This window comes from Sinocyclocheilus rhinocerous, unplaced genomic scaffold (assembly GCF_001515625.1).
Source record: "Sinocyclocheilus rhinocerous isolate Xijiao unplaced genomic scaffold, SAMN03320098_v1.1 scaffold157, whole genome shotgun sequence".
NCBI classification, from domain to species: domain Eukaryota; kingdom Metazoa; phylum Chordata; class Actinopteri; order Cypriniformes; family Cyprinidae; genus Sinocyclocheilus; species Sinocyclocheilus rhinocerous.
In genome coordinates, this window is record NW_015665038.1 from 630,193 (window position 1) to 644,124 (window position 13,932).

The 13,932-nt window shown below is 39.2% G+C and overlaps 1 protein-coding gene across 1 annotated transcript; it reads right to left on the reverse strand.

The window, feature by feature from the left end:
- Window positions 1-960: 960 nt before the first annotated feature.
- On the reverse strand, window positions 961-4,560 carry LOC107731029 (PR domain zinc finger protein 12-like). Its single transcript, XM_016541997.1, has 6 exons — window positions 4,341-4,560; window positions 3,295-3,318; window positions 2,461-2,627; window positions 2,205-2,360; window positions 1,610-1,724; window positions 961-1,464 (listed from the first exon to the last, which is right to left on the reverse strand). The coding sequence occupies exons 1-6, from the start codon at window positions 4,558-4,560 to the stop codon at window positions 1,040-1,042; spliced, it is 1,107 nt and encodes a 368-aa protein (XP_016397483.1). The 3' UTR covers window positions 961-1,039.
- Between the last annotated feature and the right edge of the window lie 9,372 nt (window positions 4,561-13,932).

The window sequence follows — 13,932 nt, forward strand, 5'->3', positions numbered from 1 at the left end:
CTTTTGTGGGGGTGGGTAGGGGTGTTAAATAATTATTTGTATTTTTTTCCCCCATAGGTTTTTAACATTCTAAAAGCTCTTCAGCTAAAAGCGAGTAAGTGTATTCAGTAGGTGTAATGTATTGTAAGTTGCTTCAGAGGTATTGCAAGTATTACGTACAACAATAAAAAATATGTGCATTGACATAAAAAAGGAAATTTACTTTTGGTACTTAAGTACTTTTAAAAGCAAGTACTTCTGTACTTTTACTTAAGTAAAAATCTGTCTTTACAACTTTTACTTGTAATGGAGTAATATTTGACCAGCAGTATCTGTACTTTCACTCAAGTAATGGAGTTGTGTACTTTGTCCGCCTCTGCATAGTATACATAATATAACAGAACCAAGTTTTGTAATAATACTTTAAGCTTTACATACATACACAGATAAAGTGACTAGTCCATGTTTTTGGAAGTAAATCTTCAAATCATATGTACATTCCTTTACATACTTCATATTGTTCATTCACAATAAACATGCTTTGAGACCCACTGCTCTGATTGGGCTGCAGTGACACAAATCAGTCACTAAGTGGTGCTTGATCCCAGTGGATCCTTCATAGTGGCTAAAGTGAATGGGGTGATGTGGCTTTATCCTTAGTGGAATGGGACAAAACAATAGTGTTTCATGCAAATATGAATAAAAGATACACTGACTACTGATCAACTTAAATGATAGTGTTTGATCAGATATAACGTGGCAGATATCCGCCGTAAAAAAAGAGCCATCATTGTGTGAAAAGTAGTTCTGGCAATGAATTCAACATGAACATACGAAACAGCCCTTCCATTGCCATCGTTTTCACTTCAGTGCTGTCATAACTGAGTTCTGCAGGCGTCGTTCATCATATCTGACCACTTTTTCACCTTTAAGGAACTGTACAGCATCCGCTAAAGGTGAGAGTACTCAGGGCGGGCTTGGCATAGACAGACTTCTATGAGCCAGCCGCACTGAAGAACAGCCTGTGAGTCTGCAAACATCTTAGACGCTTCATGCATTCTCATAGCACCATGGTGGTAATGTGATGCAACAGTGAGGTCGGGTGAGAAACCTGTGCCAGTTGAGGTGGTGGAGGAGGGGGCGAGTGCGCCTGCAGCCCTACTACAGGCCCTGTGCTGGTTGGCCGGTGCCTGGCGCTCTTCTGGTGCGCCCGCAGCCCTGCCAACTGGGAGTACGCGCTCTGGCAGACGTGGCACTTGTAGGGGCGCTCGCCTGTGTGGAGGCGCACGTGGTTACGGAGGGTGGAGGACTGGCTGAAGCGGCGGGTGCAGAAACGGCAGACGAAAGGCTTGTCCAGAGTGTGTATACGCATGTGAGAGCGCAGGTTACTGCGGGAGTTGAAGCCACGGTGGCAGATGACGCAGCGCATGCGGCAGGCGGTGGAGAGCGCTGTAGTGGAGGAGGTGTCGCACAGGTTGAATTCATCTGTGGGGAGAGGAGAGAGCTTGGTCAGCAGACAGAAGGGACTTCAAACAGATGCTAATGGGAGTTTTAACTAAGGCTATTGTAGCGCTGTGATAAAGATCAGCCTGAAACCCACCCAAAGCCCTGAAGTGACTGAATTACTCACCATTTTTTTTATTCTTCTGCTGTTCATCCTCTATGCCAGGGACTCCTGGGATACCCAGGAAGGTGTTGTGGGAATTTCCATACCACACAAGCAGTTCCTGATCTGGAGGTATTGTCTGATAATGAAAAACAACAACAACAACATATAAATATAAATGCATATATAAAATATATTAAAAAAAAACTTTTCAATTTGGAACTAAAATCAAAGTTTATTTACTTAAGTAAATAGATTATAAATAAATAATACATATTTAAATAATAGATATTTGATAGAAATAATAGATGAATTAACTACCAAATTATAAATGTCTATCTATCTATCTATCTATCTATATTTTAGTATTTCAACCTGCTTTAATGCTGCCTTACAATTTGAACCAAAATCAAAGAGTTTAATTACTTGAGAAAATCTAGTTGAATCTCTAAAAAAAAAAAAGAGAAATAATAAAAATGTAAGTTTAGTTTAATTAATATAAACGATGCTAAATCAATGGAATAATATTTTATTATGCAAGTACAACGACATGGAAATTCTAAATATAAAAATTATATATATTTAAATTATGACAACTTCAAGAGGTATAAAATCGAACCTCCACTGCTTTGTAAAATATGCTGCTTCCTATCTGCACGACCTCCAGGTTCTGTTCTTGCTCGTTGCGAGCGCATTTGATGTAAGTCATCCAGCTGCGATGATCCTCTTGGCTGGCATCGATGAAATAGCGCACCGTGCCATCTTCGTTGAAAACCTGAGAACATCAAAAACGCTTGCCATGAGTCTCTGACTTTTACGAGGATAAACTCCAAAAAACGAGCCTATGCATGCGGCACCTGTTGAACGTAGCTTACCTCCCACATGAGATTGTTGTTCTTGAAGAGATCTACATGCTCGGGTGAAATGACCCTCCCTGTGAAGGGACCCATCTCGGTGCCAGCTTTTATCCAGGTCTTGGAGAAGATGCCAAGTCCTTCTCCAGGGATTGAGCTCTGCGCAATGATGACTTCACTTGGCAAAAAATTGAAATGACGCAAACTATTTGCAAGCACATTTATATCAAAAGAAAAAAAAAAGAAAGAAATTAGTTATAGTGTAAATTTGGAACAAAATGCATTAAATAATCTTTTATATTGTAAAACTATTATATTTTATTCAAGGCCCATATAAAGGAACGCGCGATGTGTCCATCAGTAAGACTTCAAATGCGGCTTTCAGGCGAGACACAAATAAATGTCAAACGCGTCTTTACGTTTAAGAATTCAGCAATTTTCTACGCTTTAAATGTGACGAGGCTATATATTCATAGGCAAGAAATAGCTTATTCCGTATTCATTATCCTTTCAGAAACTTTGTAGCACTAAATGTGTGCTGAAAGAAACGAGAACTTTCTTTAAACGGCCCAGGAATTTCTGACAAAACGCAGAAAAGGAGATTAGCTGCTTGACATGGTGTGAATAGCGGTAGAATCAGCTTTCACGGCATATTAACATCGGGACGGAAAACTTTAAATGCGCCTGAGAGGAGAGAAAAGTGTCAAAGCGGGGGAGTGGAGACTGTCCCGAGCTGATGAATGACGGGCTTTTCTCTGTCTAACGTCCTGGCTTCACTGGCAACTTTCTCAGGTCAAGCACAACGTTACCCTCATGATTTTAATAGCCTTATTTAAATAAGTTTCACTTTGTCAGTAAGTGACTGTAGGCTTTGCAACGCTTAAATCTCGATTTTATGATATGCATTTAGAATAAATGTTAATTTCGCATATATTCTTGTGCGAATTATTTAATGACTTTTAAAGGGTTTACTTTTTTTGAAGGAATTTCTGCCACTAATCTTTCTGTTGAAGTTCGTCTCGCGCAACCCAAATTGTCTTTCGGCCCACAGGCACATTAAGCTAACCATTAAATGTCCTACAGACGTTTTAAACAAAACAGTAAAAACATTATTAGCTTCCAATGTGTAAATAATTTATAGGAAAGTAACACAAATGAGACTTGTCAATAAACATCCCAGAACTTGAGCAACTGTTGACATCTCCAGGTGGAAGGCGCAAGCGGCTATTCACGCAGTCTGGTTTTATGATAATGACATTTGAATGAATGAATGAATGATGCATTTATATAGCGCTTTATTGTGTATTGTTGTACACCCAAAGCGCTTTACAATCATGTGGGGGGGTCTCTCCTCAACCACCACCAGTGTGCAGCATCCACTTGGATAATGCATTTATCTAACTTGTGTGGTTATTAAAATGTTTTAAAATGCCTTGGAAATGTATACTGTAAAAGGAATAAATTCTTTTAAGATCCCCAATTCGCCAGCCAGAAATCATAATGTATTTTTTTTACCCGTACAGTCTCTGAATAAGCACTGTACTGATTGTACTGCATTAACTATTTTAATTCAGTTTTTGTCCCCTTTTTAATCGTCATAAGCCACTAAACTAATAAATTGCCCTTTGCATTATTTTACAATAGACTTTTACATATATTTAACTTTTTTTTCTCTCTTTAATGTGCCTATTTCAAGCACTTTTAATGACCATTAATTTGATTTAAAACATGCCATACACAAAACTTGCCTTGCCTCTAAGCAATTTCATATAAGATCAAATTTGCAGTAAAAATAAATTGTGAAAACTGCTTTACACCAAAATACTATAGCAAACATACATATTCAAAACTTTACAAACAATCCATAATCAACGAAATCACGTGAAATCTTGCGGACTCACCTCCGGAGAACGACTGCGCCAGGACCTCGGCGGTGAAGGCAGTTTTGGGACTGACAGTGCTGGTCTTCTCCTGGAACAGGTGTTCGCCCAGGACGTTCCTCCAGCGGCCGTAGAGAAAACTGTGCAGGATGTCTGATGTGATGATGTCGGACAGGGCCAGAGTCTGCTGCTTAAATCCAGCCTTCAGAACCAGAGCATCTGCAGGCAACACTGAACCCATGATGAGCCAAATGCGAAACCCTTAACTAATATCCCTGCGATAAAAAGCCGAGAGTACCTCCCTTGCTGTTAAATGTAGACCGAATATCTATGTTCAAAATGAATCAGTCTGAGGCCAATGCAATATCAATATGCTCTCTTCTCGCTAAGTGTCGAGAGAATGTTTCGCCTTTCCAAGGTCCCGGTGGGCTTTATACGCGTCAGGTCTGACCCACGGTAATTAGCTATTAATGACCCTCCCCTTGTGTTCTTTAGACTTGTTCAACCAGAGGGAAAAAACGCCACACTCTTTATTGAGTGGCTACTCCTGAGAGGGTGGGGGAAGAAGGGGGAGCCATGTGTGTGTGTTGATGTTCAGGATCCAACACCCGCGTTTTGGCTAAAATAACAAGCCCCATCTCAGCACCGTGAGCTCCGCTCCAGCTGTTTGCTTCTGAGAGAGGAACAGGAGCACTTCTGGCATGGAAAACCTAAAAGCAAACATGACTCTCAGTTTGAAAACTAGTAAAAGACCCAGGTTAAAATCTGTTAGCTGATTTATATCGACGATATCGAGTATATCAGTCAGATATCAGAAAATATCAGAAAACAAGAACCAAGGCATATAAGTAACTACCGTGATGTAGAAAAATTGGCCTTTTGTGTCTTTAACTTTGACCGATATATTTTCTTCCTGAGTGGAACTTAAGTTCTTCATTTTGAGCTACAGCATTCATCATTAGATCAATAATTATATGAATTCATTATTCATTTATTACAAATATTGTACAATTAATTATAGGATGCATGCGTAATTTCCCATCTAATGGCACATGTGGCTGAACACAAGCACACACATTACGTTTCTGTTCTTTTCTATTAATGTTAAATGTACAGAACGCAGTAATCATATCGAAATTAAATTCGCATAAACAATCTGAATAGGTTTTAATGATGTGCTCTGGAGTACGAAAATTTGCAAAGCCGTCTGGGTCAAGTATATCTTTTATTCAATCTTTTTCAGGCCGAAGTAATTTAATATTCATGGATGTTAATTTAAAGTCTTTTAGTATTGTGTGAGGTGTATATGGGCTTTTTTTCTGAATAGCCCCTTGCCTTTCCCCCCTCTTTCTCCAGGGTTGATGGACTGAGACAGAATGGGCAGTTTCCCCCCTTTCCAACAGGGAGGACATCTTTATTCCTTCCCCGGCCTGCGGGTTTCCTATTCAGCTCTCTTCAAAATAATGCCAGCTGAATGAAAAGTGCTGCAAATCAATCTTTCATGGTGTTTTTGAGGGCAATTTGACATCCATGCACTCTTCTTTTCTTTGAGATAAGTACAAGGGGATGGCCCGAAAAAAAAATGTCTGGCGAGTGGGGAACTTCCAAAGGGAGATGCGAGGAGAGCACTGAGGAGAAATATAGGTGAGTGATAGGGCAAGAAAAAAGATTAGGACTCTACAGCTGCTTTTGGGGGCTAACCCCCCCTAACCCCCCCCCCTGCTGAATTGGATTTGCACAAGTACAGATTGATTTGTTTTTATTGCACTATACTGGTTTCATAAATAAGGGCAAACTTAGCCTGCATGGGGTGAGAGATGCAGTCATGTTTTTCTCTTTTTAGAAATACTCTGGGGTTTTGCGATTAATATCGTGATGGAACTGACAGATCATATCTCAAGCATTTTTAATTAAACTATATTATCATCTGAGGAAATGTAAGTTTGGTATAACGTGCAATGACACTGGCATGCGATTTGAACTTTCTTTTGCATGAACTGATTATTGATTTGGAGGATATGACTGTATAGATCAACGTGCGTTTCTATACGTCGATAAGGACAGTTTCCCCAAAGTGATTTTAAACTTATGAAGATAAAAAGCGAATATTCGTTAGTTTGGAAGAAAATTTTATGACTAATGTAAAAGCTGCATGCATAGCTTATCAAGTGGCGACAGAGCTTGTACAGCATGCGATGATAATTAACAGACGGCAAATCAATATTCTATGAAATAATCAGATGCTAAGAATGGCGTGGAAATAATTGTGAGTTCAATAACAGGGTGATAAAGAAACTTACTGCTGCGCGTAATGCCTTTTGCATTCATGGCCTTCGTCTGTCCCGCGCGTCTCGGTTGCACAAAGCTGCAAGCTGTTCCGCGGTGCTTTTATCACAACAGAAAGGAGACAAAAATCCCACAATAATGGAGATTTGCAAATGTTTCTCTATTGATTTGACTCAATGAACACTGGATTTTTAGGGCAAGGAATAAGAGAGGACTTGGGCTGGAAAGCTGAATTGGGAGCGTGGAGGAGAGAAATGGTTTTTATATGGCTGGATAAAATTTAATTAGCGTAGTACAGCCCTTGAAGGACAATAGAGGACTCAATATGTACCCAATCTGAATCTCATTGGGGATCCAGACCGCAGAAAGTCAAAAGAACTGGAGAGAGAAAAGCAAGCTTTGAGAAAGGGAAGGAGCGAGGCAGACGGCAGGTGACTGGCACGCGTAAAAACAAGCGGGACACTTTTGGCACACTGCTGATTATTTGAAAGAGAGAGAAGACAAAACAAAAATAGAGGTTTCTTCAGGTTTGGCCCACTTAGACCAGCTGAGACTAGGGAGTGAATAGAGCACAGAGACCAGAGGGGGTCTGGAAAGCAAACAGAAAACGCGAACAAGCCGAGTCACATCACACAAGTGCTTATGGGAATGTGCCCAAATGGTGGAAGAAAACCGTGGCCAAGAGCAGATATCACGCGAGTATTATGTATATTCATCGTCTGTGTTCGTACAGTGCAAATCAAAGCTCTTATTGAGCTATGGATATTGCAGGAGCACGTGCGCAATTTCCATGGAGAGATTTAAGGGACCAAAGCATCTGGCTCGCTGCCGCTAATGTAGATTGACACTTGGATGAAGAGGAAAATGTTTCTGTTTATCTAAGACATTAGTAAACGCCTGTTTTGTGTCCAGAACTGTGGCGTACTAATTAGGCTTTTTGGTCATCCAAATGGCTTAATGTTTCAAATATCGACAATATAATGATTTTATTTGTTTCTTAAAAATTATTAATTTAGAAAGAAAAATAAGCACTACCTGTTACACAGTCCCATAAATAAAGTATTGACAAACGTCTGTGCGATTTCACAAGCATTAGCAAGCAAAGAAAAAGTGTTTTAATGCGTGGCTCTTCAAATTGCGTGTAGGAATTGAAAGAGTGCGCTGCCAATATTATTTTCCCTTTCAGTTTGAGTTGACATTATGTTATAGACTAGTGTGAAACTTGCGTCAGATTGTATTATCACTCAGTTAATCGTTTGGTGTTTAAATAAGTTGGAATTAACTGGACACACAATACTTTAATGACAACTCAGACGTTAGTGTAACCAACATCGACACAATTTGACTATGTACTATATATGTTTTAAATGAATAGACATTTAAAAACTAAACATTAATACAGTTAGTTAAAATAGTTGATATTTTTTCAGATAGACAGTAAATGCATATAAACTGGGAGAGGGGAAGTGAATTGATGCTGGGCAACAGAGTACCACAGGTGACAGACAGATGGCAGAAATGCTTTATTATTATTATTAATTATTGAAATTACAATATTTCTCTTATTATTCATTATTGCAGTGCATTGTCAGGCGAGCAGAAGATAGCTGAAGCTCTTTCCTGTGTCTTAAGATTTCTTGATCTAAAGATTATTCTATAGTGGCAAGCACATGCTGTATGTATCTACATAGATGATTACTTTTACTCTTTTACAGAGAATACATTTAGGACAGATCCAGGTGAAATAAATTCTTACATTTTCACAGAGACAGTACGTGCCAATTGAAAACCAATGATTTAATAGCTTTTCACTAATTAATATTGAAAGCCTAGGCACCTTCCAAAAATCCTTGATATTTTTTATTCATGATACAGTGTACGGTATAGCTCCAATGATCAGCCAATCAGCAGGCTCTAAATGTTCACAGACAGTGATTTGCTGTTAATGATGGCAGTTTCTTTCAGCTTTAGTAATTGTATTATTTGTTGACTCATCTCTCTGTTCAATACAAATTGATTATTCTATAAAGTGGCTGTGAACTGCGGAATGAAGTGTTGTATGGGGGCATTTGCCCTGGTATTATATTTTCTCTAAAGTAGATTACAAAATATAAACAATCAATGAAGTGTGGATTCTTCCGAGTAGATTTGAAAAGCTTATCAGTAATGGGAATAAAGACCGGAATGACCTGAAAAGGAGCAGAATTCGAAAACTGCTGCTGACAGAGGCAGTGGGAGATAGAGTCAGGTCTCCCGGTGGGTGGAGACCACAATATGCACCAACAGCGGATTTGGCAAATCAGTGTGACACAGTTCATAGTGTGAGCAACCAGCAAAGCCTGTAGCTCTGCTGTTTCTAAGGTCTGAATAATAAGGTATTTAAAATGGAATTATGAGACTCAAGAACAATATTCCATAGAAGAAGGAAAATCATACAGGTATGGAATGACAAAATGATGACAGAATTTAAATTTTTGGGTGAACTATCCCTTTAAGAAATATCCACATACAGTACATACAAATATAGTGGGTAAGAGAGGGGTCCCAAACATTATTAACAGACATAAAGCCCCCGCCTATTGTTTTCAATTCACAGAGACCCATTTGATACACTGTACAGCAACCTGTTACACTTATAAAATTCAAGGTGAGAGTACAAGGATAAGCAGCAGTAAAGACCGAACACATCCGAAACGTGTAGCTCTGCTGTTTCTAAGGTCTGCATAATAAGGTATTTAAAATGGAATTATGAGACTCAAGAACAATATTCCATAGAAGAAGGAAAATCTTACAGGTATGGAATGACAAAATGATGACAGAATTTAAATTTTTGGGTGAACTATCCCTTTAAGAAATATCCACATACAGTACATACAAATATAGTGGGTAAGAGAGGGGTCCCAAACATTATTAACAGACATAAAGCCCCCGCCTATTGTTTTCAATTCACAGAGACCCATTTGATACACTGTACAGCAACCTGTTACACTTATAAAATTCAAGGTGAGAGTACAAGGATAAGCAGCAGTAAAGACCGAACACATCCGAAACGTGAAGACGTGATGGCAATAAAACATGACCCACATCATTCTTGCAGATAAGTGATGGCAACAGCACACAATTCCCTTTGAGAGATAATTGCATTAAAAGAAAAGGTAAATGCTTGTAAAAAGTAAATATGGCTTTTTAACTGATGTCTGCATTTACATAATTCACCTATCATTTTGCAAAAAGGGACAAAAAGGCATAGCCCACTTGGGCATTGTAGTTATTCGAGTGATCTTGACATTTTGCTGGGAGAAAAGTCGCTGCATCAAATGATCTCAAAACAAAAGACCTCTTAGTCCACACAATAGTCCACTTACAGCTTTTCCTAAAGTTTTTTTTCTCCCTGCACATGTCAATTTTGTGACTAATGCATTTAAGAATTAAGACTGAATGTAGTGGATAGAGGCCAATTATGGTCAGAAAAAAGCAAAAAGTAAAAGCAAAAACCTCTTCTCCCACTAGAGCCTAAATTTTTAATCAGTGGTTATCTATCTAAAGGTCAGAGAAATAAATGCAGGCTCATCAGTATTTACCCTTCCACTTAAGAAGATATTTCCTGAAATAATCCATCTGCTTTTATGACAGTGTGGCACCACTCTCCCTACTTGCACTATTCAATTAAGGGACACCTTCTGGGTCATTACCCAATAATTACTCATTTGCTACTGATGCCAAATGTGCTTTTGGCAATGGGCTCTGTGTGTCTATTACTGCAGAGCGTGTACAGTACAGCTGCCCCGGCAATTCCCATGCTGACACCCTCATAACACGGCCTTTCTCTCAGCTTCCTGTCTCAAACTTTTCAAATGGCCACTTAGCGCTCATGCATAGGACATCAATTTTAAGTTGTTGTCATCTGATGTGTAATTACTGGTAAAGACTTGATGGCTGACATCATCGTCAGTCTGACCGCAGATGCTTCGCTCATAATGAGCTAGGCATTAAGACAGGAGGATACATGCTTGCTTATATCTAAACATTCTTAAAAATAAAGGCTGCAAAAGGCAGATATCACAGCGACACCGTAGAAGAACCATTTTGGGTTCCCAGAGAACCTTTCAGTCAGCAGTTCTTACAAAAAACAAACAAACATTTTTTTTAGTCTGATTTACAGTAATAGTTCCACTACACTCTTAAAAATAATGGTTCTTTATTGACATCCATGGTTCCATGAAGAACCTTTTACATCCATATAACCTTTCCATTCTACAAAAGGTTCTTTATAGTGGAAAAAGGTTCTTTAGATTATTAAAATATTCTTCACACTAAGAAAAACATGGTTATTTTAAGATCTTTTCACTGAAGGTTTTTTCAAAAAAAATTTTTTTAATTTTTGAGCGTGTACAAAAAAACTTTTGTCTAATGGAAAGGCTCCATGGATTTTAAAGGTTCTTCTTGGAACCATCAATGCTTTGATTTCAAAACTTTTATGAGTAGTCAGTTTTCTCAAAACCATGTATACTTTTTGGTTTTGATTTCACTTTAACATAATACATTTTAAATAAATGTTTAATATGCTTAGACTACTATAAGCCATTCAAAGTTTAATTTCCCTAAAAAGTGCGAACACTGGCACTGTCAAATCCCTGCTCTGTTAATTAGACATCCTGACCAGGGGTGCATTTTCCAAAAGCATCACTACCAACATAGTTTGATGATCTGGGGATTCCAATAAACATTTGCAAACAGCATCACAAAGTTGCGTAGTTGCAGTTACAGAAACCTAGTTACATGCATTCCAGTGTCCTGTCCCATATACAAGCAGAAACATATAAATAATAAATCAGGAATAGAAATCATAGTAAAAGTAATAATATAATATAATATCAAATTAAATTCCAACACTGAATACTGAAAAACAGATGCGTTAAAAATTACACAGAGCATAATCAGCACACACAAAAATACTGCTCCAAAAGTAAACCTGGACTTAATTGTTTAGAAAAACATTTCTTCCTGATTTGATGAATCAAAATTGTGTGTTGTTCCGGTATAATTAATAGGTATATTATGCATTAAGCAATCACACCACAACATCAGGCAGCTAATGTTTTATGGTCAAGTATGGTATTGGTATTTTTAAAAACCAATTTGACATAAATGTGAGGGATATTTATATATATTAAATAAATTTGTCAGAAGCACTTTATTTTACAGTCCTGTTCCGATTGTACATACTATGTACTTATTATAGCAATTACAATAACTGGGTAATAAGTAGGTACTAACCCTGAACCTACCCCTAAACCTAACCTAAGTTACCTACAGTACTTTCTTGGGTAAGTACACTGTAGGTACACTGAAAGTACACCAATTTGTCTTAAGAAAATTATTTTGGTCAATCACTTCTGCATTATTACTGACGTAGTTTTTGTTTGGAGAAATAGACATAACTAGAAAGTTACTTTCTCCGAACATTGTGCAGTGGTGTTTAAGAAGAGAATTACATCATTGTAGTGGAAATGCACAGGGGAGTGTTTGAGAAACCTCTCTAAAATAATAATTACCTTTTCACAATTTTGTTTGAAAAATGACACTTCTTTTATCCAAATGTAAAAAAAAATGGCAATTTCCAAATTCAAATTAATTTGGAACATAACTTATCTACACTAGGGTGTCCTCTTGGCATTCATTGGCATGCATTGCTTCATTCTACAAATTGCTGCCGGTTGTTATGCAAAGGTGAATATAAAAAGAGCGTTAAGTGTTTCTGTTCCAACACGGCCTGATAAAAGGTCTGTGACTCCTCTCGACATTTTCCACTAACATCCATGAAAATCAGAGACAAAAACAGACAGTGGTCCCAGCCTGGAGGAGAAAGACCATTTCAGGAACACCAGCAGCGTATACCACCCCCATCACGACCTATGTGCGGGGGTTGCATTTCAACAACAAGCAAAACAGAACCGATTCAGCAGGGGTTATAAAGGGAAAAAATCCAGGAGCGCCCCCCACACACACACACCCCTTTTTCATCTTGGCAGATTGTGCGTATTCATGAATCGGATTCCCCTTTCTGTGAAAAGTCCCTCAAAGACCAGACAGCACTCTCTTCAACGGGCCAGGCTCGAAAAGAGTCGGCCAGAGATGTCCGAACATCAATTACATGTTTGTTCACTTTTGGGTGACACACAGTTGACCCAGGGTGAACTTATACTGAAAGGGTTTTAAAAAAAGCCTCCTCCTCCTGTCGGCCCTCTCCCAGTGCCAATAGACTACCCTCGGGCCATTAACCCATTGTCAACCAAATGCAACTTCTGCATTAATGAAGCCATTATGAGGTCTACAGTCAGAGAATGAGAGAAATAAAGACACCGACTATTCAATTCATAGAGTGGGCCTTGGCAAGAGGACATAATAAGAGACTCTCAATGAAGCAGGTTAGGGGTGCCACAAGAGAAGGGAGCCTGGGCGGACATCTGCGTGAAGGAATGTCACATGGCTAAGTCGCAAAATCAGCCCGTTCACGAGGATTCGGCTATGTGCGAAGGCGATCCGTTTTGAGGATTTGGCAGAGGCTTTGTTCAAAACTGCATTTTAGCAGTTCATGACTTCCCTGGGAATGGAACCCGTGACCATGGCGTTGTCAGAGCAACGCGCTCCCAGTTGAGCTACCTCTAGGTTCGCATTATCACGACAACAATGAAAATGATCTACAGCAACCCGAATGCTTTGGATGAGCGCTGCAAATGTAATATTCTTGACTCCGATTCAAAGACTTCCGTGCGAAACTAGAGCGCCCAACCGGCATGGCAGTCTGACGAGGGTGGATCCAGCACGGAGCTGGCTGCGTGCAGTGTCGTAAAGACATTAATCACCTCAGCGAAAAGATCCGCTGACAGCACCCAGACCGGCCGACTTCCATCCATATTGGCCTGTTTCTTATGTTAATGCAAGGATGGGGCCCTCTAAAACCAGGTCTATTTGTCCCATTCACTTCCACACAGAAGGCACTTGACATTTCTATTGCTCGCCTTTTTTTCTTAACTATCATAGTTGGAGCTGCTGCCCATCCATCCATCCCTGCCTTCCAACACAAACACGGCCACCACCACTCATTGCACACTCACTGCGACCAACGGCCCGTCCCTAAATGGTCAATGACTTTTAAATAGCAGGCAATAGAGTGTACGTGAATGGCAAATCAGCTAATTTGACTCTGTCATTCACTCATTCGAGTCCATCGCCTTGAAAACGGCTTTCATTTAAAGCCTGAAGCAATCTTCCAGATGATTGAGGGCTGTTATTATCAACCTCAAACAATTAATGTCACATTACT

Excerpts from the sequence above, each read along its gene's own strand:
- LOC107731029 (XM_016541997.1), bottom strand. The coding sequence starts at position 4,560 with ATGGGTTCAGTGTTGCCTGCAGATGCTCTGGTTCTGAAGGCTGGATTT. Across the intron at positions 2,628-3,294 it reads GCAAAGCCTACAGTCACTTA|TTTTGCCAAGTGAAGTCATC; the intron begins CTGACAAAGTGA and ends GTCATTTCAATT. Across the intron at positions 2,361-2,460 it reads ACAACAATCTCATGTGGGAG|GTTTTCAACGAAGATGGCAC; the intron begins GTAAGCTACGTT and ends TGATGTTCTCAG.